Source organism: Ascidiella aspersa, chromosome 9 (assembly GCF_963924565.1).
Source record: "Ascidiella aspersa chromosome 9, kaAscAspe10.2, whole genome shotgun sequence".
Taxonomy (NCBI): domain Eukaryota; kingdom Metazoa; phylum Chordata; class Ascidiacea; order Phlebobranchia; family Ascidiidae; genus Ascidiella; species Ascidiella aspersa.
This window is the reverse complement of record NC_139455.1, coordinates 17,627,463-17,652,837: the sequence shown is the minus strand read 5'-3', so window position 1 is coordinate 17,652,837 and position 25,375 is coordinate 17,627,463. Positions and strand designations below refer to the sequence as shown.

Sequence of the window (25,375 nt, the reverse complement as noted above, 5' to 3'; positions counted from 1 at the left end):
CAATATTGAGTGCTGTGAACTTTTGTAAAAAGATAAAATGCGAAACAATTTGCCAAATTGGGTTTATTTCGTTTCGTTTTACTGAGTTTCAAGAGAAATTAGTTTAAGCTTCCTCATCTTCGCCCTCTTCCTCGTCGAACTCTCCCTCCTCCTCGGCAGTGGCGTCCTGGTATTGCTGGTATTCGCTCACCAAGTCGTTCATGTTACTCTCGGCTTCGGTGAACTCCATCTCGTCCATTCCTTCACCAGTGTACCAATGCAAAAACGCCTTGCGCCTGAACATGGCGGTGAACTGTTCCGAGATTCGCTTGAAGAGTTCCTGCAAAGAAAACCTTGGTAAGGGCGGTTCTAAAGCACAGCAAACCAACTGGATCGACATTTACCTGGATGGCTGTGCTGTTACCCACAAAGGTGGCGGCCATCTTGAGACCACGTGGCGGAATGTCACAGACGGCAGTTTTTACGTTGTTCGGAATCCATTCGACAAAGTAGGAGCTGTTCTTGTTCTGTACGTTGAGCATTTGCTCGTCGACCTCCTTCATGGACATGCGCCCACGGAACATGGTCGCAACCGTGAGGTAACGGCCGTGTCGTGGGTCGCAGGCGGCCATCATGTTCTTTGCATCGAACATCTGCTGCGTCAGCTCGGGGACGGTCAGAGCTCGGTACTGTTGACTTCCTCGGCTCGTGAGAGGGGCGAAGCCGGGCATGAAGAAGTGGAGACGCGGGAACGGAACCATGTTCACCGCAAGTTTGCGAAGATCGGCATTCAACTGGCCTGTAAATAAAAGACAGTGAAATAAGAGGCGCAACGTTAGATTCAATAAAAATAAGGCTTTAATAGTTTACCGGGGAATCGGAGGCAGGTTGTGACTCCGCTCATTGTGGCTGACACGAGATGGTTCAAGTCACCGTATGTCGGAGTTGTGAGCTTCAGTGTGCGGAAGCAAATGTCGTACAAAGCTTCGTTGTCGATGCAATAAGTTTCGTCGGTGTTCTCGACAAGTTGGTGGACGGACAAGGTTGCGTTGTAGGGTTCGACAACTGTGTCGGAGACCTTTGGTGAGGGGACAACACTGAACGTATTCATGATCCTGGAACAAAGAAAACGTTGTTTACCTTATGTAAAGTTTATTATTTGCATCAACTTATTTTTCAACAACTTCGAACCTGTCTGGGTACTCTTCTCTGATTTTGCTGATAAGTAACGTTCCCATTCCTGACCCGGTGCCGCCACCTAGCGAGTGTGTGAGTTGAAATCCCTGGAGGCAATCGCAACTTTCCGCCTCTTTGCGAACAACATCCAACACTGAATCAACAAGCTCTGCTCCTTCCGTGTAATGTCCCTTGGCCCAGTTGTTCCCGGCACCACTTTGGCCTGTTTAATAATTAATTTGAGTTTTAATTTTATTTAACTATTTTATCGATTAAAAATTTGTTTAACCCACCAAAAACAAAGTTGTCGGGTCTGAAAATTTGTCCGAATGGGCCGGAACGAACGGAGTCCATTGTCCCTGGCTCCAAATCGACCAAAATAGCCCTGGGGACGTATTTGCCGCCAGTGGCTTCGTTGTAGTAAACATTTATCCTTTCCAGTTGTAAATCACTGTCCCCATGGTATGTTCCGGTTGGGTCAATTCCATGTTCGTCGCTGATTACTTCCCAAAACTAAAAGCCGAAATAATATTTCCGTATCTTAATAACGAATTACAAGCCAAAAAGCTCGAGTAGAATGATATCTTCTTGATTAAGACGTTTCGATGCAATTCATTCCGTGCATAGTGTACACAAGTATATTTTCATTTATAGAAATACGGCACGACGTGTAACACGTTTAGTTTGGCTCGACGTAATTATTTTAACTGCATCGGGAAGCAAGTGTGTTTTCACAGCATTAAATTTTAATGACCAGCTTATGTCACTTGACTGCGTAACCTAAATACGAGCGCATTGTATTACAGAAAGATCTTTCACGTCCTAAACTAAACATGACATGTGGTTATTTGGACACGAGTAGTATATTTCAATGCAAAACACGAGAGAAGGGACAGATGAATCAAAGTAATCCTAACTGACGAATACAAAGCTCGGCGTTAGTCTAGAATCCTACCACAACGAACGTTATTTGCGATAGGGTGCGGGTTAGCGTTTGGGTGGGTTATGCAATATTATTAAAAATTGAATATAATAATACTTGACCCACCCTAACCCAAACTCTAACTCGCACCCTAACCCAAATATTGTGCGTAGATTTTATAACTGTGAATCTGCGATAGAATTCTAGACCAGCACCTGGGTCAAGTATTATTATATTTATTATTTAACAATATTGCTTTACCTACTGAAACTCAAACCCGCGCCCTAACCCAAATAATGTTTATTTTAGTAGGATTCTATACCAGCGCCCAAAGCTCTCTAACAAATGGTACAAACGTTGAAAAAGTACTTACCTTGGCACCAATTTGATTACCACACTGGCCTGCTTGAAGATGTACAATTTCTCGCATGATTGTGCTTTAAATGTCGTTTAAAATTAAAATTGAAGTAGAAATGCCTTCGTGCTAATTACAACTGGACGAAACTGAAAAATGCAGCAAGAATTTTTTGAAAATTATGATTATTGTTCGAGAATTTTCTCTGATTGGTCAATATAACAATCACTTACTTTTGATTGGCTTGTTTAAATTTCAAAACGTCATAAAAAGGATTTCCAAATGTTTTTTTGGTAAATATTGCATTTTTCGTTTTTATTCAACGAAATAAGGTTCTCCTCATGCTTATCTTTTTTCCAAAGCAAGTCTTGGTGTCCAAAGCAGTGATTCCCAAACTATGTGCCACCGCAACCTAGTGTGCCTCGAGAGATTGTCAATTGTGCCGCGAAACTTTTTGTAATTTCGAAAAAGAGAGTATTTGTATTACCATTAGGCATACACACAAGCATTTAAATACGCACTATTCACAACAAATTAATATTTTTTAGACATTAACATACAGTTTGTCGTGTGGTAAAAATGTGCTGCGGAATGGTTAAGATTTTTCTAGTGTGCCGCCAGCCAAAAAAGTTTGGAAACCACTGGTCTAAAGGGATGCAATTAATTATTTAGCATAATGCTATCAGATCTATGCTACTGAGAAGTCATCATATTTTCTAAACATGCAAACAATTACGTTATACATGGGTCAAATATAAGACAGTGCTACGCCACCACGCTGTGATCGAAAAATACTTTTCAACAAATCAGATACCGTACTTAAAATATAGTTGTGTTTTCTAATAAGTGTAGAAAAGCTATATCCACACAAATAGGTATAAATTTTGACATATTTTAAGTGGAAGTACAAAATATATTTGAACTTTGTTTTAAAAATATGCCTAAAACCTCCTTCGCTTCTAAAACAATTTTGCGTAAAATTGCATTTTGTAAACATTCCTAAACTGAGCTGCAGCACTATCGTTAAGGGTAACATATGCAATTCCGCAGGCTTAAAAAGCTTTCAGCCACAAAGGCTATTTTTAAAGTGAAAACAGGTTGCGAGCGCTAAGATGGACTAACCATCTTTTGAACTTTTAAAGCAGTGGTCGGCAATATGTCAGCTCGTGGGCTCTTAGCTAATTTTAGGGGCCGCAAGCTATTTACTACTAATTAACTTTCCTAATTTAGTCGCCTAAAAACGCTTTCGGTTGCGGAAAGGTTGAAATATTTAAACTTTGACGCTTTCGGTTAAAAGCGAGGAAATTTGCCGTTAACGCTGGCAACGCGTTATGTGTGAAATGGACGACGTTAGCCCTTAGTTAGACGCCAGACGCTAACTAGATGTTAATAACGCGTCTAGTGTGAACCAGCCTTAAGAGTTTTTATTTTCGGTCATTTTGGGGCAATCAGGCCCCATTCCAAACAACGCCAAGTTTAACAATATTAAACCACAAAATTTGTTTCGCTCTTTGCGCATATTTTTATTATTTTAGTTTAATCTATTCAGCCCCAACGTGCTATGCATACTGAGGCACGTTACGCCGTGCGGACTCATGAACTGTACAAAGTCTAATTTGGTAAACTAGATTACACAATAAATGCCGATAATCAGAGAAAATTTAGAATTTGTTATGTGTTGCATGCGTTACGTAAACTTTCAATTAGAAGTTTTGTCAAATAAAAAAAAATCGTGCTTCACTAGATTAGACTAAATCTGCATATTTGCGCACGAGTTTGCTCGACAACAAAGTTTTTCTTTTTAATTTTAGTTGTTTTGTGACGTCACGTTATGACATAACTTTGCGAGTTAATTTTACAAATTTTCGTAACGTCCTAAAGAAAAATCCTGGTTCCCCATGCGTAGTGGTTTTACGCGGTGGGTCTTCAATCATAGGCGTAGCCAGGGGGGGCTGAGGGGCCATCCCCCAAAAATTTTCGGCTGGCTACGCCACTGCCTTCAATAGGTTTTCTAAGAGTAATTGGGGTCACGACAAAAAAAAAATGCCAACCTCTGCCTTAAGAGTACAAAACTGTTGCGTACAGTTGCGAACAGCATGACGTTTTAACAAAACTGTCACGAATTGAAAGCTGTAAATATCGGCTATTTTTTTTATTCAAAACGTCCATTTAATAATATTTAAAAACTAAGAGAAATGAAAAAAGGAATTTGTTATTGGTTCTTTTAGTATATTATGTTCCCTTCTTTAAACAAAGCGTAAAGGCCATTTTTACATACAACGACCCTTACACATAAAACATTGCAAGCGATAAATTACGATTCTTTAAAAAACTTGGTACACGAGCCTACAGGTGTAATGTATTTATTTAAATAGTAATGACAAAGGAAAACAAAAAATCAAATGAAGAACCCTAGAGCCAACTTCAAGCCAGGCCACGTTAATATCTTAAAAACAGTAACGAATTAGCACACAAAAAACGTACCAAACAAATCACAATGAATCACAAAAAGCTCACACCTTAGCAGCGAGTCCGATATTGCAAAAAATTATGAGGTCGTTAATAAAAAATAGGTAAATTCAAAGGTAAATCGAAGTGTTACGTGAAAAATACCTTTTAATATATATATATAAACATTTCTAAAATATTGACAGGAAAAAAAAAATTCAAGTTTTTCCTTTAAATTAAAAAATAAATGTGTAATGTAGACAAAAGAAAGTTCGTTTTTTCTAGTATTTAACTAAAATCAACACCAATAATCGCAAAAGAATAAATTAGAAAGATAGCATATAGTGAAATCCTTCAGCCAAAAGTAATGGTATCGTGTAAATAACTACCTAATGACTAGGGGCCTGGGACAACACGAAACTATTTACCCTGCGTAATCAGTTGTTTAAATGATTTATACATACGAAAAAAAAACAATATGGCCGACCTACAACATTTTTTTATACACCAATCTACCCTCAGAACAGTTTTTTCTTAATCTGTGCTATACGTATCACTAGTGGTACGACAACATTTCTGGTGGTACGCGAATAGCTTTTAGGTCTTATGGAACATTAACGCAAGTTTAATATTAATGCGACTGCGTGGGGTGTGTATTTTTTGTCACATTAAGTCGACCGGTTTAGTTTCGTTTAGTTATTTTTTGCATTTAATTTGGCTTTGATAACCTTAAGTAAAAGAGATATTAAAATGTTCAAAAACAGGTTGTACCTCTCGACAGTCAATAGCCACTGAGTGGTACCAAAATTTTTGAAAACTTCTTCTCTAGGTGCGTATTTCAATGAAATTATACTAATTATAATTAGTTTAACTGTTATTACATATATTACTTGGCTTTGAAATTGAAGAGAGGTACAAAATTCACAGTGACAAAATAGAAGAAAAAAGAGTTGTTCAATGACAAAAAATTTACAAATTTAAACAGTTTGCTACCAATATATAGAAGAACGATTTTGACGTTTTAGTAAATGTAAAATACCTAACACAAGAATTACCTAGCTTCGTAAAAATGGTAGTGCCTAATAATATCCGAGGTGATACACGATCCCAAGTAGTAGTACCGCTACTCGTCGGATATTAGAGTGGCATAATGGCCGATCCAATACCAAATATATATGTGCATTTCAGGCAAAGTTATCCATGTCGGAAGGCAACTTGACCAAAAGATAGTTAACATAGGAAGGTTTTGCCTCTTAACGACAATGGAAAATTTGACTTAATAACTTTAAAAACATTAGCTACGTCAGTGGTTCTCAAACTGGGGTCCGCGCGACCATTTTCTGGGACCGCGAAGCACCAAACAAAAAACCAACACGACGCTCCTGGAAAAACTATTTGTGCAGCAAAATTTTCAGGCAACTTACTTTTCCAAACCAAGCTTAACAAACACAATAATAAGAACCATGTCGTAAATAGGCCTAATAGTGGGGAAAAAGAAAGCCAAACTCAGAGGCTCGACCTATAGCTACGATTAGCTGTTCATTCACGTGATAGCACGCTTTCAGTTAAATTGTGCATTGTGACGTCATAGTGTTGCGTTGTGCTAGTGAGAATTACGTTTTCACAGCTTGCTGCGCTGCCAGTGCCACTGTGAGCTGTACGGTCAAGGTTTTAAAACTGTTTGTGGTTGCTTCACTCAAATAAAGCAATTCGTTAGATGTTTTAACATTTTTCGTGGATGTATATTTTGAAGGGGGCCGTAAGCAATTTAAAAAGTTGCTAGGGGACCGTTGCGTAATTTTTTAAAATAAGTTTGTGAACCACTGAGCTACGCGGTTCTAAATTTCATTCATTTTGCTGTTTTAACCATAGAAATGACGTCATTTGGTACCAGATCGGACGGCTGAACTTTTCGCTTGAAATATTGCGTGTCGTTTTAAAATAAAACACGTATTTAGCATCTCTCGTAGAAATAGGAAAAATGTAAGTACAGTGGCATACACATTACAGCAAGGTACACACAGCACTCTGAGGAGATTCTGGGGAACAGTGAGCTCTTCGCTTGGCTGCTTCCATATAGACATTATGGTTAAACGAAACTGTTCCCAGTGGTGCACTAAAAACAAAATGTAATAAAGTACTCCACATAAGTGCTATGTATATTAACGAGTAATTAGAATGTTCAACAGCATTTATTGAAAGCATTTGTATTCAACTTCTAAATATTTTAAACCGACAAAGCGACGACATTAGTCAGACAAAATAATGCCAGTTTACATTGATTAATTGTATTCATATTTTTTTTCTTCTCAATCCAAACAAATTTAGTTGTATTCGAGGTGATAAAAGGCTTTGCCATATTTCTGTTTTTCACCTTATGCTCATATAGAGAGTTGGGTCGCCAATGCCTTGTAGTTATACTTACACTTAGTATTAGGTACGCCACGAAAAAAGGTGGAGAAATACTGCTGTAGATGATTTACTTTACTGCGTTAATATTTAGTATAGTAATATAATCTATCACATATCAACTGGGATGGTTAAGAAAACTTTAGGCTCTACTAAATAAATTTTATAAAAAGTACAAACCTATCTTTGCCTGGTTTCAAGCCGATTTCAAATAGGGCGTAAACTGGACGGTGGTCAGAATCCTGTACACTTTGCACACAATCGTACTCGTAACAGTGGATACTTGTGTTTTTACCAGCTCTGTGTAATATTCGATCCTGCGTGTGAAAATCGTAATCATGTGAAAAGACTTTATTAGGTAGAAGCAGTGGATCTCAAAGTTAGTGATCCCTTGGGGGCAAAAACCTTGTGCGAAGTAACCATACTATAGGGCTGCCATGGCCCAAGACATCATTATCTGTGGCCCGCTGAGCAATTATGTGATTCCCAAACTTTCTTGTTTCGCGACTGTTAAAAAGGCTAAATCGAAATGCTATGAAATAGTAGAGATCGATTTTGAGCGTTTTTGCAAACCAATAAAAAAACTAGGAAATTTGTTTAATTTTAGGTAAAACTATATTATATTTTCCTAGTTTTTTTAGGGGGACAAGATGTATAGATGGCTGTAGAGGGGGGACAATGTAATCAAGTTTTAAAACAACATATTTACAATTTTTTTTTCAACTAGAATCACTAAATGAATAAATTAAATATATATATATAATTATATATGTAACAGATATCCATAAACAATAAATACAGTATTCCAAGAAACAACTTACCGTATAGGAAGGCACCCTTAGTTTCATTGAGGAATCATATTTATCTGAACCAGGTGTGAACTTATAAGTAGGCAAGAAAGTAATAGTATCTTCCTGAAATCCATGAAAAACTTTACCTGAAAATTAAAATATCGATTAATAAATACAAGCTCAGAACTAATACCTCATATTTGTAGTTAAACCGCGAACAATTTCTAAAATTATGGTTCAATTTTGTTAAATTGCTATAGTGCACTGAATGTGTGATAACGAAAATTACCTTTACCCTTGCAAGATAAGTGTTAACATATTTGATCAATTATACTAGAGATCGAATGATATCACTTTTTTGGACAGATACTAATACCCGATTTTTTACATTTTGTCAACCGATACCGATTTTTGTTATATACCTGGGAAATGTTTAAAATTGAATTAAATGAAAATAAAATCCAAATAACAATTTATTATTATTATATCTTTATTAATTCTTAAACTATTATTTGGCATATTAACCTGGCGTGATGCTAAAACCCAATTTTTTTATCAATAAATGGGTAAGTTGTTTGTTGTACAGGAAAAATTATGTCATATTTTCATACTAAAATATCAGCCAAAGTATCGTCCAACATTTACCGATGCCAATATATCGGTAGAAGGCAATTATCGGTAAACCGATATATTGGTCTACCTCTAAATTATACAGCACAAATTTAATTCGAAATAAGAATACTATTGATGCCTTCATTGGCAAAATATACATCTTTTAACACCTATAAAAAGTGGTCGACCTGAATTACAAGCTAAATGTTAGACTATTCTGCTGAAGTTGCTATGTAGGACTAATGTTATCTGTAATGTTTTTATCTTTTTATAGAATGTGTACAGAACTCAAATATTTTTTATGATGGAACACAGTTTAGGTTTAAATTTAAAACATCATTTTCACTATTAGGGTTTTAAGAGGAATTTCTATTGATTGTAATAACATTACTTAAACCCAAACTATATTTAGAAATAACGACCTCGCTCCATGTTTCTTTTCAGTTGATCGCATTTAAGAGCCTCCCTAATATTGTAAGTGGAAGGGTCTTCCACTTCTTGCTTCATAAACTGATGTGGCTGGTTGATACGAAAATTGAGGTCACCGAACCAAAATACACCATCATATCTAAAACAAAATATCACATAAGGCTTAAAATATGCGTATACAAAGTTGATACATTAGAATGAGAAACATTTAATTCGGAAAATTATAATTATGTACTATGTTACATATATATAAAAAAAACAATTTTATGTTACATTTTTGAAATTTTTCAATGAATTTTTTAACTTTTTGTTCAGAAATTCAAATCCCAACACAGGGTTAGATTTTAAAGTTTCCTTTATCATCATACATTAAATAAGGGCATAGTCGAACTCAAACAAAAGGACATTTTGAAATACAACAAGGTATAGAGTACAGTCCTTCAAAGCCCTTGTTTAAACAACATCAAGTGGTGTAATCTGGTCTCAAATTTCTCTTGTTGCTAATTGCACATAACAACAAGAGTTAATTGCACATAACAACAAGAGTTAATTGCACATAACAACAAGAGTTAATTGCACATAACAACAAGAGTTAATTGCACATAACAACAAGAGTTAATTGCAAATAACAACAAGGGTTAATTGCATAAGGCAGAAACAAGTTGCAATACATAATTTGAGGTGGGTCATAAAAAATTTTGTAAACAATGAAATGGCGATTTTATCCAACATAATGGATTTAGTATGTTTATTGAAATAACTAAAAAAAAATGTGTAGTGTTCTAATGTTCAGTGCTTCATGCTTTTAGGTTTTTAAGTGAATATGTACAATATCATCAGTGATTTAAATAACGAAAATAATAGATTCTTATTTACCTTGCTGTTTCCTTTCCATTTTTTAATCCATTTGTAATTGGCAATTTAAGCTGATCAGCAATCTTATAGTAATCCTCTATTCTTTCCTTGACTTTAGTTTCGCCAGCTACAAGTACAACCGATAATAAATGAAAACTATTCACTGGTTTGGCAATATATATAGTTAAAACATTTAGTTTGGATTTTAAACTGTTGGATTTTCCATCAAATCAATGCATTTGTTGTGAGTTATTACATGCTGTCAGTCAGAAAGCCATAATTTGGTTGCTAAAACTGGCACTGCTTTTTTAATGTGCAAGTTACAGGGCTGGTCTTTATGAGAAAATAATAGGTTAAAAATTGCCGAAGTGAAAGGTCATAAGAAGTTATATGTAGGAAAATTTGTACCTGTAGATTTAAATGTAATGCTATACAATACAACTGGTGGGCAAACACAAATGCTCAGTCAAGGTAAAAACAGTTATTGATTTTTTTGTGATTGCTACGCTAGGCCATGGGTATAATAGTCATTTTGTAAAACATGGTTTGTTACATCTTGGTGTGGCAAGCAACCTTACAGCAAAAGCATTTAAAGCAAAATATTTGTAAATTTCATAACAAAATATTGTAAATAACAATTTCCATTATAAATATACTTATATGTTATAAACACCAACAGAAAATGATTAACGCATATGTTAAAATGAGCTTATATAACATCTTTCAGATTAATCAACATAATATAAAAGGTAAAGCTCATTTTAATTTTGTTAATTACACAAATTGCCTAGAATTTAAACTATATATAAGTGATGAATTATTTTCTACTTACAGTGAAAATGCGATGAAATAAATAACAGATGGGTGCCAAACAGCCTGAAGGAAATGGCAACAGCACCTTTAGTTTTGACTTGAGATATAAGTCTTGTAGTTACCCTGCCAGATTGGAAATCTAAAGCATTTAAAAATTACTTTAAAATATATATATATATATATATATATATATATAAAAAAAAAAAAAAAAAAAAAAAAATTGATATATATATATCAATTTTTGAATGATAACTTTTTTCAACAAAATGCAAAAATCCGGTGCATTCAAAAGTCTGATAAAATTGACTTTATTTAGTGGTAAAAATTAGAACAGAAAATTGCAGACAGCATGGCAACATGGTTGGCGAGTTTAATTTTGTCGCTGGCTTGGAATGCAATTAACGCTCAAAATGTTTAATAAGTGTTCTGGTGCCTTTTTTACTGAAATGGTCACTCGGAAGTCTCTAAAAAATATTTCAGTAGATCGCAATTTAAACATAAGTGGGCTACACCTGAACTATAACATTAGTAAAAAAAAATTTAAAGGAAAAGAGGAACATTGTTACCTGAACAAAACCATATTAAATCCCTTCTCACAAAGACAGCAACATGAAGAACGCCATGAGATGTGGAATTTATTAGTACATGGTTCGTACCAAGGGTTTCCTGCATTTTAATTTCCCACTGTTTTCTGTAAAATTAATTTTAACACCTCAAATAACTTTTACTAACACATGTAAAGGTGATTAAATCCATAAAAAAATGATATGTATCTTTAATTCTTTTAGTTATAGAAAATTTAAGCTTTAAGTATAGCACAACTAACATTTAGGATGAACTTAACAAAGCATTAATTAAAAACATATCGGAACTTAATAATATTCTAATGTGCATTAAACTTACATATTTGCAGTAGCTTCTTGAACACCAATGACATAAACATCTCGCACTGTTTCAACAGAGGCAAGAATGAAATCACTAACGCTTGTAGGAACCGGACATCTCTGCATATTCCATGTACCTAGTAATAAAAACAAATATTATTGCTGTTCGATTTTTAAAACAACACATTATAATATTAACTAAAACAGATTTCAATAAATATGTTTAAAAAAAATTTATACAATATACAGATAAATCAGTGTTGTTTGTAGAAGATGACTTGCAACCACCTAAAATATTTGGATTGTTTCAAAAATATTTTTTGACATATTTTTTAATGATTGTAATACAATATATATATATATATTCACAACACTGTGCAAGAATTAACCTAAAACCATTGTCTTCACATAGTTAGGATTTTTGTTTTGAATTACCGGTACATTTTTTATCTTAGAAAATGCTTAACATCAACTGTGCGCAGAATTTTCAACAAACCCACCAACAAAAATTTGAGCTTTTTTGTCTGGAAAACAAACATTTAGTTCATCGACCAAAAGTGCCTTTGACGCTGACACATGTCCCACTAAAAAGTTTCTAAAAAACAATTAAAAAAAGTATTATTTATTTGATAATACGATATATTTACCAATAAACCACAGTTAGCATATGAAAAACATGTTTTTTTACAGGCTAGATAAGTAAATTTATTAATCCCTTGGTTAAAAGATACCAATGATGCTAGTTTATCTACAAGTAAAATGCACCAATAAAACCCAGTATAATAATCAGTTATCTGTTTACCATCATAACAAATACCAAAAATAAACCTTTAAGAAACACAGCCAAGGCATTTGTTATTACGTTACCTATTTTAACTAAAACCAACCTTTCGCGTAAAGAACTACATGGTACAGTTGATAACATGCAAGATCCCATTGAGGAAGGCACTTTCTCGCTTGCAACGTCATTTTTATCCTCAACAGACATAAAATCGTCCTCAAGGTAATATACTGCAAAGATTTATAGCCAACTACATCTGATATTGTAATAAAGAGAGCTGTGGTGTTCGTAAATATGAAATGAAGACAGTATTGAAAACTTCGCCGCAACGTATTGCAGCGCTACCATTCATAAAACACATTTTAAAACAGCAGAAGAGCAGTAGTGTAGAATCGATTGCAGCCTGTAGCCAGCGGTAGGCAAACTTTTTTGGTCGTGGCCCAAAGTACTCTTTTCAGAGCTATTGACGGCCAACTACATAAAAACACTACGAAATATTCAAGATATTTGTTTTGAGTTGGAGGCATTAGAATGGCGCCACAAAGTTAAACACCTGTTGTTCTCGAGCGAACTCGTTTGCAAATATGACGCTAAATATGACGAGTTTTTCATTCGTTATAAGCTAAATCACATTTTAAGTCCAGAAAACAGTACGTATCCACTTGGCGTACTTGTCATTTTTATTGAATGTTTTTAGGATCAGATATTATTCGCATATAAAAAATGCGCATGCGCCATGGATACACATGCTTATTACAATATGTGTTAACGGCCGCATAACTATATAAGTATCGACGCTCGCCGGTTGAACGCCGATACTTTAATGACCTATACTTAATGCATAAAACCATACCACTTTCATCTCCACAGCTGAATGGCGGCACCCGCCACGTAAAAAGTTCGCACAAAACGCAAAAATGCATACATTACGTTAAGATTGTTTTAAAATTTGGACAAATGTTCCTCACGACACAATAGCCATGTTACAATGTTGAGTGGAAAATTACATTAACTACAGTACTATATTTTGGTAGAAATTGCATTTCATAGGGAGTCTTTAAGTTCACGCAGCGTTAGGTTGTGGACAGCAAGAGTACATTGCCATTCCATAAATGAATACACTGCCATTTCATAATGTAAAATATAGGCCTCTATAAAACGAAGAATGTACGTGCGAAACCCGAAAACAGTTGCGTTTTCATCAGTGATTCTCAACATTTCATGGCTAACGGCACCCCGTTTTGGACAGCGCCACCCCAAACCGTCTTAATAAGGGTGAACCGCCGTCGGAAATGGATGATAGCTCTGCAGTAAATCGACTACTGAACTGTTGTTTTTGTTTGGAGGGGGTTTCCATGTAGCCTATAAAGACAGAATCCATGTATAAAGACGACGTAAAGGCTGGTTCACACCAGACGCGTTAACGTCTAGCGTTAGCGTCTAACGGCTAACGTCGTCCAGTTCACACATAACGCGTTGCCAGCGTTAACGGCAAATTTCCTCGCTTCTAACCGAAAGCATCAAAGTTGAAATATTTCAACTTTTCCGCAACCGAAAGCGTATTTTAAAAATGTTTGACGTTAGACGCGTCTAGTGTGAACCAGCCTTAAAGCACACAACGCGTTTAACTTCTTTAAACCTCTTTAATTTTTGTCAATATCACTGATCTCTTAAGCAACCAACATTACTGTCTTTAGACGGGATAGGTGTAAGCGACGCAAGCTATTTCGAATTATAAGCCGGGATCTTGGTTGAATAATTAGCAGTTTTAGTCTAGTTTAAATTATTTACCCGTCTTAATTTGTTAAAAAAATTCTCGATAGAGAAAGTTCAATTGAGTGAGTTGATCACAGATTTGATATACCTTTTTTCACTGACGGTAACTTCCGTAAATCTAAAATTCCCAACAACGCAACCACAACGATGATTGTTTCACAACTATTCAGACTCGTCTGTTTTGAAAATGTGCCAAGGCGGGTAAAGGGTTAATTTTTTACTTTATATTAAATACGTCGCTTGAAACGTGTTCTAGTTGGCTTCACAAGTTCACATGTGCCGAGAAAAATATTTTATAGACAATCCAATTTATGGATTGTAGCATGAACACCACTACTCGATGAAAAACGTTGACTATAGTATTTGTAAACATCAGCAGTAGCACCATCTGGTCTGCATTCTGTGGCGGATATTTCGGATAACCCTCCGTGATTTGTGTGCATTTCATTCCGTAATTTGTGACTGCCAAAGATTCCTGTGGAATGTTTGGTTTTGACGAAATTCTACGACAAAATTCAGTGTTATAAATGCCAGAAATACAATTTTTCATTGTGACACAATGATATTTAACGTCGAGAGGGTCACTACTCACTGGCGTGGTTTTAGGTAAGCATTTCTTTCCAAAGATCTTTGGCAAGAAGTCACTGGAATGCATTTTTAATGATTGCCATAGCAATTCGATCATTAGCACCAAATTATGCATGGCTATTACTAAAAAATAGCAAGTAAATTGTTTTACTTGCCAGGTTGGAAAGTAAGGCCTAACTAAAAGCCAGGTTGGAAAGTACGGCCTTTCCTGCTTGGACGCAGTCATAGCCACGCATTTCATGTAAAATCAACGCAAAATGCGGTCAGCCACGAAAAATCACCCAATTGCGCTAAACTTTTGCCGTGCTAACCGTTTTCAGTATAGTATTCCATTTTCAAATTTTACGAATAATGTTATTATAGCCTCGCAAATTTGGGCGAAAATGTTATTGCAGCTACAAAATTGCCTCCTTGGCAAAATTCAAAGTTTCCTATCTGGCTTACTTGTACAAATTTACTTCACCAATCCAAAAGTACAAAACATGTATTCAATCATAATACTCTGAATCAAGCCGTTGGTATAATGACTTAAGTTGAGTTATTTTCCCTAAAAGACTTAAGTGAAACCGTACACTTCATTGACTAAAATCATGATACCCAAATGTAACATTTATGTGTACAAACACACTATTTGGTTGATGTCTGTAGTAGAGAGCTATATAATAAGAAAAACCTTTGTTTGGGAAATAGATCAATAGAACATTAAGTAGGAATGTCTTGCATTTCTAAATTAATTGTGTCTATCATTTGGTTTACACTTCCTTGGTTTCAACTTACTCATGGTTTCCTGGATCCAATTTCTGCTACTGTTGCATTTGGAACAGCAGCCAGCTCTGCGTTTCTTATGTTGGCCGAACTATCTGGCCTAACTTCTATACGATGCACTTTTAATATGGTGGAGTGCTGTAAAGAACCTGCCATACAATTCAACCAAACAGGTTTGTTTGATGATTGATTTATATAACTAAAATACACTTTTTGTCAAAGTTTATTTGTCCTGCGTTTTAAGAATTCCCAACTCTAAAAAAATTTAAAAGTATGGATTAGATAATGCTTCTTTTATTTAAATTTGTCTTAATAATAATGTGGTGTTCTGTCTGTAATCAATAACTATTTAATGTAAAAACTTAAACAAATGTCAAATGAATCAATCTACATATTTTTCTGTATAATTGAATTGTCATGTTATGCAATTTTATAACTCTAAAATATTTTTTTAAACCTTATACTCTTAAAGTGGTTTTAAGGAGCGTAACTTTTTAAAGGGATGCAGGGTCTTAAAAATTGTATACATTTGGTATTTTATTTTCAAATTGGTCGATTAAATGGGTTGAATTGATTTAATTTTACCAGGTCTTCATTACGACCTTCATGAGAATTTGTATGGACAACATCTTGTTACATCGACTGTGTATAAAGCTGTGAGTTCACACCTCAAGACTGAATATCCACCTAAACCACTTGTAATGTCATTTCATGGTATGAATGGGTTTATCTTTATGATGCAAATCTTCCAGGAGAATGTAACATTTTGAGTTCATTCATATTTCATACTGCTATCTATACTGCCATATGTATATATATATATATATATATATGTATGTGTACAGGGTTAGCATTGGATTGAAATTTGCACTTACTAGTTTGGAGATTGTCTACCAATTAGCACTCGCCTAGATTAAATAACACTCCGCCAAAATGACATTACTCTTGTCTGCTTATTTCCGTCCTGTCAAAATGTTTTTAATTGATTAAACTTGCCTTTATTAGTGTGTTTGTTTACCTGTATGGCTGTATGGATTGAGAAATGGAATGCAGTTCATACCGACTTAGAAAAAATATAATATAACAAATATAATAAAACATATAATAAACAAGTGGTTAAAGAGAGTAATCTTGCCAACCGTAAGTAAGCCATATTGATGGAGAGTGTAATTGAAATTTTTTTGGATAGGTTTTTTTTCACTTTTATAGGTCTTTATATACCACTTTTTTTTGTTAACTTTTGTTTGGTAATTTCCGAAAAATCCCACCAGAGACAGATTATTATTAAACAAATCATATACTCTCTATAAGACTGTTCGATTATTCATTAAAATACCAAATGTGTAGGCCTTTTACAGCATACAGTGCATTTGGTAAATTTCTTTTTGTACTGTAGTTCTGCAGGAGTTTACCGTTATCAATTAAACAAAATAATTGGTCTTGAGTCGTTAAAGTTAAACAGGTGCGCTAGGGTGAAGCAAGTTGCACTTAGATTGCCAAGTGCAAAATCCCAACCCTGTAACATGTGCGTGTGCAGATTTTAGAGTGTCATTTAGAAAAGAAGCAATATGTTATTGGTAATTTGGTTATAATTATTTGTTTGACTATATGCTTTTTGTAGGTTGGACTGGTGGTGGTAAGAACTATGTTGCTCGAATGATTATAAGAAACTTATACAGAGATCACGAAAAAAGTTCATTTGTTCATGTTTTTAATGCTGAAGTTGAGTTCAAGCACAAAGACCCATACAGTATTGCCAAGTACAAGGTTTGATTGAATCAAATTATATGTGTATAATTATAAAAATATTTATAAAAAATATTCCTTAAAATTAATTCACTTAGTGCCACATCCCACATCCTAAAATATGTTGAGAAAATCAGTATATATATAGAATATTTTAAATAAAACATTTGTTTGTGCTTTGTGTTTTTTTCCTGCCAATTACTGTAAAAGTCAATCAGTTTCTGTTTAAAAAAATGCAGGACTACATACAGAACTGGATTTCTGGCAATGTTACAAAGTGTGGTCGCTCAATATTTGTGTTTGACGAAATGGATCATATGCCAGAAGGTGTGGTAGACTCAATAAAACCATTTCTAGGATCTGAACCTTCTGTCCGAGGTGTTGACTACAGAAAATCAATATTCCTATTTTTGAGGTTTGTGTCACAAAATGTTAAAAAAACTAACCATACATTTAGAAAAACAGAGAAAGACTTATTAGGGGCAAAGCTTGTCCAAAATAACATTATAAAGCGTCAGTAGCAATACCTATTAATAAGTTGGGAATGTCAAACCAAATTGACTTTAATGTGTTAGCACAAGCCTGATAGTGACATACCTAACAAATAATTTTATGTAGTAAATTTGTTACGTTTTCAACACTTTATTTATATTACAGCAACACTGGAGGGGAAGCTGTGGTTAATAAATGTAAGAACTGGTGGGAAACTGGAGGAAACAGGGAGGATATAAAACTTTCCGACATGCAAAGCATACTGGAAAAGAGTGCATATAATCAAGACAGTGGTTTTCGTAGAAGTGGTTTAATTGAAAGGTAAATATAGAAATATTAATATAGTCAGTTGGCTATTAACATATTTATTTGGTATAGGTAATGAAATTCGAAACTTTTATTTTATTCAAACGGTTGTTTTTATTGTAATAATTGCAATTTTGGTTATGTAGCGTTTATAGAAAATCTTTATTGAACATTACTCAGTTAAATTTTTGTATTTATATGCTCTTAGGGATCCTAAAATGTAATACCGCTGAGCCTGTCTCAGGGCGAACTTTTTTAACAGTGGACCCCTAATATTTTTTCCTGCCTTGCATGGACCAGTGTAGGCAAGAGATATTTAGAGATGACGTCATAAATTTACGTCATAATACAAACAGACTTCAGAAACTTGCTGTTTCCGGTCAAAAAAAATTGAAATGAAATGATGTAAGGCCTTCATGGACCCCCTAAAATAGTTCACCTACCCTCAAGGGGTCCATGCCCCAGTTTAAGAACCCCTGGTGTACCTTAACTGTGAAAGCATTAAGCCAGCCCAACCTTTTATTCTTTTGGGCTACATTATTTACTGAATGACTCTGCAGGCCACAACTGCTATAGGAAAAAAAATTGTAGATTATGTCATTACTTGACGGCTGATTCCATAAAACAAGAAACCTACTCTGCCCGGTTGAAATGTGCAAATGTTTAACTGAAATCAAGTCAGAATACTTTCAAAATGATGGCGCCTGAAGATTCACACAATGCACAAAAACAATTGCGTCAACTAGTTTAAGTTGGCAAAAATTTTCATTTAGAAAGAATTCTGGCGCACTAAGCACAACAAAAGAACATTTACCTGCCATTTAGTATGATGGTTCTGTCCAGAAACCATGCAAAATATGCAGTGCGTTTATTTTAAAGTGAGATAACCTTTTAAGTTGCTCAGGTATGACTTACAATTCAACAGCAAGAATGTCAACACGGCGCTAGCTTATGGTCACATAGAAAAAAGAAGTATACTTCTGGAAAAGCTAGATTATTTTTTCATTGTTTAAGTGCCATCTTAAGCAAGGCACCTAAGGGATGAAAAGTTTTTCTTTCAACGGGATAACGGACAGGAATAGCCATATAAGATCATATTTTGTCGCATTCAGATAGTTAAAGTTGGCCAAAAATCTTGTTTAGAGGAGCATATGGTCTTGTTACCCACAAGATCTGCCCCTGAACAAGTGTAATACTGGCCCAACTCAACACTGGTGTAGAAATCGGCTTTGTTTTGCTGTTTTTTTTAATTCTTATGTTTATTTCATGTATTAAGCAAAACTTAAGATAATCAACTGGCTGTGACTGGGTGCTAAAGTAAAAAAAAATTGCCAAATTGGAAAAAAATTTCTAATTTTGTTTGTGGCTACTTCTGAGGGTGTTTATGTTTAATTTTAACCTTGGACCAGTCTTAAATAGTTTTTACCACCAATACATTGCTTTGCACGTGAAACCCTTACTTAACTGGTTTGGTTAGCTTTTCTGTCTTTTAAAACATAATAAATAATGCTAAATTATAATGTAAAAAAAAACAAGTATGCATTTGGGCGCTTGTCTATTTCATAATATTTGTTTCATTATAAATAGTGTAAATGCAAGTTGAAATATGAAAAAATTAAATATTACCACAGTACAATATTAATACATTGGAATTAATGAATATTGCCTGTGCATAAGGACTCGTCATTATCAACTCAATATTTCTTCATGTTATTTATGTAGTTATACATTCTGGGATTAAAGTTTTGATTGTACTTTTTGATTTGACAGGAATATGATTGACCACTTTATTCCATTTTTGCCACTCATGAGGCATCATGTGGAAAGATGCGTTAAAGATGAAATAAGGAGAAGAAATCTTGATCCATCTGACTACAATTTAAAAGACATTTTAGATGAACTTGGGTGGTTTCCCCAGAAATTGCAACTTTATTCAAAATCAGGGTGTAAAAAAATTTCCAACAAGGTTTCTCTTCACGTGGAATCATAAGTCAAATTTTTCTACTGCTCAAGTTTGCACTGACTGCTTTCTCCATATTTTTGCAAACTTAAGTGTTCTTCTCTCAAACATTGATTACAACACTTGTTGTACCATTTAACTTTTGTGGAGAATAAGAATATTTATTTGTTTTGTTGTATAATTTTGCCCAATGCAATAAAGCTTTAATATGGGAATTTAGGGTAAGAATTTACAATATATATTTATGCAATTTTGTTAAAATGTTTTTTTTTTCAAAATGCTATTATATGTCTTTTTAAAAAATTAAACTTCGTCATACAGGGTTGCCATAAAGAAATCTTCAAAAGTCTTTGAAAATCCCTTTTTTCCTCGGAGTCTTTGAATAGTATTTGAATCTATTTTATCTGCAACATAAAAACTATGACTATGTGTTCAATAAGTGGGGGCTATTTTGTATTGTGTTGACCACAGGATTTAAACTTTTTAAATTCAAATTATATTTAAAAAAGGTGTGGTGGTTCAAATTTAGGTCTTTAAAACACTGTGTTAAAAAAGTTCAAAGAAAAACATTGTTTTGTGTTTAAATTGATTAGTTGTTTATGTACATGTATTATTAATATTATTGTCAAATTATTCTTTCAGTTCTTCTTTTTATTTTTCAATGCAATGCCATTTTGTTTGTTTTTGGTTAGCAAACTAAACAATATCACCACTTTTTTATAATGTGCTTTCACAAAACAATAGCTTTTATTTGCAAGGCCCTGTTATAAATCCCAAACATTTTAATGGAATATGCAATTATTCAACAACTAATTTTACATCTTTAATGTCATACCAAATTAGCAGCCACTGTGGTTATTTAAAGATAAAGTTTTGTATTAACTTGCCTGTTACTTATGTACAAAACGTTTTTTTTATTTAAGTGATAATAAAAAAGCAAAAATTTAGTCTAGTCTTCTACTTTAGGTACACTGCTGAATGATAACCGTGATGAGTTCATATTCACAAAACATTCTTTAAAATGTTGTTGAAAGGACTGGAGGCAAGTTAACATCCAGCAATGAAAGCAGCCATTCATCTTTGTATTTAAAATTTACACTTTAATACTTTTAATCTTTTGTAAAACAAACTGATAGCTACAAGTTTAGAGGCACCAACACTTCTTGTTTTTAGACTGAGGTTTGAAGGTTTAAAAAAATGAGTTTCAATATTTAACCTACAAAAAAAATATTGTTAGTTTAAAATTAGCAATGTTGTAATGACAAGTTATTTGCTTGACTGAAGTGCACTTTTGTCATTGTTTTAATGACTTGACTTGACTAAAGTTGTTTGATCTGAATGATTTGACTTAAATTGTTTGGACCAATAACTTGACTTGGACTTGAGACATTATGTCAAAAAAGTTGACATAATCAAAATTAAGTGTTTTCATTAGATATTTTTAGATAACATTGAATTATTTATTTATCTCATTTTTGCACAAAAATAATTGCTTGGTGTGTATTGCGTTTTAACTTGGGCTATTGCTCGAAATTGGACAAGTTTATCAATTTTATCAGTTACCGTTTTAACTTGACGTTGACTTTCTCTCATAATGACCTGATTTGGGGCACTAATGACTTTGCAAAAGACTTTACTGAGACTTCATTTTAAAATGATTTGTCACTAAAAATAGCAATGCTTTTTGTAAAGCAGAATTGGACGAACTCTTAAAACAACTTCGTTAAGTGGTAAATTGTGCAAGTCTGTGTGCACATTGCACAGAGGTCTTAGCAGAAGCACAAAACCATGATTCTACAATTGAAATTAATGTTACATATAGTCGTGGTCTGTAGGGAAGAAATCCCTTTAAAAATTGACTGCAAAGGGTTGTTTAAAATGTTTGGGTGCAAAATATTATCATTAGGGCAATTGCTTTTTAAACAAAATAAAATAAGAAATTTTGACCTAAAAATTTTTTTTTACCTATTAGGAATACATTGATTTATACACTGCCTTTTTCTATAAAGTACTGCATCATGTCTTGGCGACAACAGTCACTCGTTTTAGGTATTTTACTGACGACTGGTCAAACACAAATAACAATTTTTTTCTGGTTTGAAATGCAATCATTTGAAAATGCTTAGTTAATATTTTGGGCATTTAAAAAAAACAAACTATAAAATGCGATAAAATGTGTTAATTACATATCGCCACCAAAACAACGCACAGCAAATACTGTTCAATGAACTTTTCAAAAACTAAGTGTAACAAATATCTGAAGCGAAAAATAGGATATAATTCAAAACTAAATAAAATAATAGAAATTAAACTAAATGAAGATTTCAAAAAGCGTTTTACAGTTTGAATTAAGTTTGTAACAATTTTTGGAAATTCTGTAAACGATTTTAACCTAACATGTAAATTTTGACAAGTCTAAAATATATTCGCCCTACTTATCATTAGATAACACAAGAGTTATTTCTGAACATTTGTTCTAATTTGCCTAGTATTTTCCCAAGTTTATGTTTCACTGATGTGTTTACTCTTCCTTGTTTCCAATTTGCTTATGTTGTTTAGTATATGGTTTCTGTATCTGTATCAGTTCAAACAGAAGCCAGCTCTGACTTGGACAAGGTTATTAAGTTGGCAAGTCTACTTCCCTGATGTGTACACAAATTTGCATGTGGTGTTGTGGACCACAACTAGTACGATTTAACCAAACAGGTTTGTGTATTTATAAAAACACCAAGCAGTCAATCAGTCTAAAAGTTAAAAAAAAATGTAGCTGCTTCACAAAACCACTTAATGTCATGTAATTGCTTATCTGAAATATTCTACATAAAGTTTAGAAGATGATAATGATTTAATTTACTACATACCAAATAACAACGTTTATTGTTACCAGAAAGGTATATTAAAACATTAGGTTGGTTAGAGATAACTGTTCTATGAATAATTTAAAAATTAATTCTTATAATCGGCCTATTACTTGGTTATTTTGCAGGTTGGACTGCATGTGGAAAGAACTAATGTTGCTAGAATGATGTACCTGACCTTAAATAAAGACCAAGGAAAATGTGCTTCTTGTATGTTTGGCTGAAATTAAGTTTGAATAAAAAATCAACCAAGATTTCACAAAGCAGGTTAGATTTTATAAATATAGATTATAGCTATTGTATAATACATTGTTTAAAAAATGCCTCTAAAATGGTTTTGACATAACCTAAGTTGTGGTCTTTTTTATTGTTGATCTTTAGATGCTAGTTGGTCTCAATTTGCTTAAGAAAAAAAAATAATGATTCATGCATATAATTATAAAAACTAAAAGTTATAATTCACAGCATTTCTTTTTAAATTATATTTATAATCTTCAGCACTCTTCAAATTAACCTGAAAATAAAAATATTAGGAATTATATTGCGTTGGGAATATATTCGTGGTTGACAGAAAGCAATCCCCAAAAGTGGATTTTGGGAATGTTTTAAAATATTGTAGCATTTCGGGATGTTTTAAAATATTTGTAGCATTTCGGCATTCCACTTTACTCAAAATCAGGTAAAAAAAGTCTTCAACAAAGTTTTATTATGCATAGATTTTTAATAAAATAATGTCAATTAACACTGCAATTTTCTCACTGTAATTTTCTGAACCTTAAAGAAGTGTATAATCTCAAAAACACAAAATCTTTATTTAGATTTTAGTTATTTTACTTTTTTAGAGTACACCCATTGCAACGAGCACGATATTGTGTACCTTTGTTTCTGTTCCCTTTGGTTGGCCGTATTTCTAAATAAAATATTGCATTGGCTTGTAAAATTCAGCAGGTGGCGACCAAATAGGTTAGAAAAATTTACATTAAGGTCTTATATATTGCCTTTTCAGTGTTGACTTTTATTTTATCGAATTACTATACGAAATACCAGACTGCCTGGGTTGAATAAGACAATTACCAGTTTGTTACCATGTCGCCTTAAACTTTATATGATCCAAAATTGCTTGGTTGACTGGCATTATCCTGGAGATGTGTCGTGCGCAATACGTCACGTCGTGCAAATTGAAAGGCAATTTAAACCAATCAAACGAAATTTTTCGCGTGTTAAGTTTTTGGTATAATATAGATATTTTTATTCAAATTGCATTAACCAACAGCAGCAGGAAAAAAATTGTCGAAAGCCATAACCCAGCTAACACACAACGTTTTTTCAACGTCCGGATTTTTTTTAAAACTAAGTAAACGTTGTGGGAATGTGTTTAAACAAATGTTAAGAAAACACCTCAATGTATTGTTAATAAAACGTAAAGCAAAACTTGACACTAACGTCAAAATTAATGTTAGGACAAACCGGAATGCGACCAAATTTTAACGTCATTTGTAACGTACAAACAGCGTTAATTCCAGACGTCCAACCTAACACTAACGTCAAAATTAATGTTAGGACAAGCCGGAATGCGACCAAATTTTAACGTCATTTGTAACGTACAAACAACGTTAATTCCAGACGTCGAACCTAACTTGTTTTACATCATTTTGGACGTTACTTCGAACGTTTTATGAACGTTATTTTTTAACGTTACGACGAACCACAATGAAACAAATTTACAACGTCATAGGTGACATGCAAAGAACGTTTATTTCTGACGTCAAAACTAACGTTTTAAGACCAGTTTGGACGTCGTTCCACACGTTAAATCAACGCTGTAAATTTAACGTTGCGTAAAACTATAATGCAATCAGTTTAAAACGTCCTACGTGGTGTAGAACTAACGTTGATTTCTGACGTCAAAATTAATTTGTTTTACGCAAATTCCAACATAACTTCAAAACGCAACAGGTAGATTTTTCGAACAAAATATATACTGTATGTTCTCTTCTTCGATTTGTAGGCCTGCAAAAAAAAGCAAAATCTAATGTCTAGAATAGTAGGGCAACGTGAGATTATTTGTTTTAATCAAGGCATGAATTAAACATCACCTGTCGAATAATTTGCAGCCAGGCAACGTTGTCCGCAGTCCATGCACCGACGATCGATAATTCCAATTCCGAAAGCTGCATTGATTTTTTGGGCGTGTGGGCTTTAAAAGCAAACGACTGCCGACTCTTACGAACGGCGTAATGTAAATTAGGAATTCGTGTTTTGCAGAATATTTATCGTTAAGCGCGTGTTAAACAAGTCTAAGTACAAAACATCATATGTGTAGTTGTGAGGAAATTACAATTTCGGTTTTCCTTACTGAGGTGTCAGTTTAGAATTTTGGATGTATTTGAAGACCGTTGAGAAACAATAAAGTTGTAAAAGAGTATTCTG

The 25,375-nt window shown here is 33.8% G+C and overlaps 3 protein-coding genes across 6 annotated transcripts; 1 reads left to right on the top strand and 2 right to left on the bottom strand.

Moving 5' to 3' along the window:
* Positions 1-103: 103 nt before the first annotated feature.
* Positions 104-2,507, bottom strand: LOC146133336 (tubulin beta chain). Of its 4 annotated transcripts, none has more exons than XM_083396943.1 (6): positions 2,451-2,507; positions 1,449-1,668; positions 1,171-1,378; positions 850-1,094; positions 384-778; positions 104-319 (listed from the first exon to the last, which is right to left on the bottom strand). In XM_083396943.1, the coding sequence occupies exons 1-6, from the start codon at positions 2,505-2,507 to the stop codon at positions 104-106; spliced, it is 1,341 nt and encodes a 446-aa protein (XP_083253069.1). The 4 variants fall into 4 exon arrangements, with proteins under 4 accessions (XP_083253069.1, XP_083253070.1, XP_083253071.1 ...); XM_083396944.1 differs by having other exon boundaries at positions 1,560-1,668; XM_083396945.1 differs by having other exon boundaries at positions 1,449-1,565; positions 2,471-2,507.
* Positions 2,508-4,661: 2,154 nt separating this feature from the next.
* LOC146133335 (phosphatidylinositol polyphosphate 5-phosphatase type IV-like) lies at positions 4,662-12,726 on the bottom strand. Its single transcript, XM_083396920.1, has 10 exons — positions 12,561-12,726; positions 12,174-12,268; positions 11,693-11,810; positions 11,356-11,480; positions 10,809-10,928; positions 9,998-10,103; positions 9,115-9,260; positions 8,111-8,226; positions 7,470-7,606; positions 4,662-6,996 (listed from the first exon to the last, which is right to left on the bottom strand). The coding sequence occupies exons 1-10, from the start codon at positions 12,659-12,661 to the stop codon at positions 6,885-6,887; spliced, it is 1,176 nt and encodes a 391-aa protein (XP_083253046.1). The 5' UTR covers positions 12,662-12,726; the 3' UTR covers positions 4,662-6,884.
* A 2,787-nt stretch (positions 12,727-15,513) lies between these two features.
* LOC146133334 (torsin-1A-like) lies at positions 15,514-21,034 on the top strand. Its single transcript, XM_083396700.1, has 6 exons — positions 15,514-15,756; positions 16,172-16,297; positions 17,205-17,350; positions 17,569-17,744; positions 17,987-18,142; positions 19,898-21,034. The coding sequence occupies exons 1-6, from the start codon at positions 15,531-15,533 to the stop codon at positions 20,115-20,117; spliced, it is 1,050 nt and encodes a 349-aa protein (XP_083252826.1). The 5' UTR covers positions 15,514-15,530; the 3' UTR covers positions 20,118-21,034.
* The last annotated feature ends 4,341 nt before the right edge of the window (positions 21,035-25,375 follow it).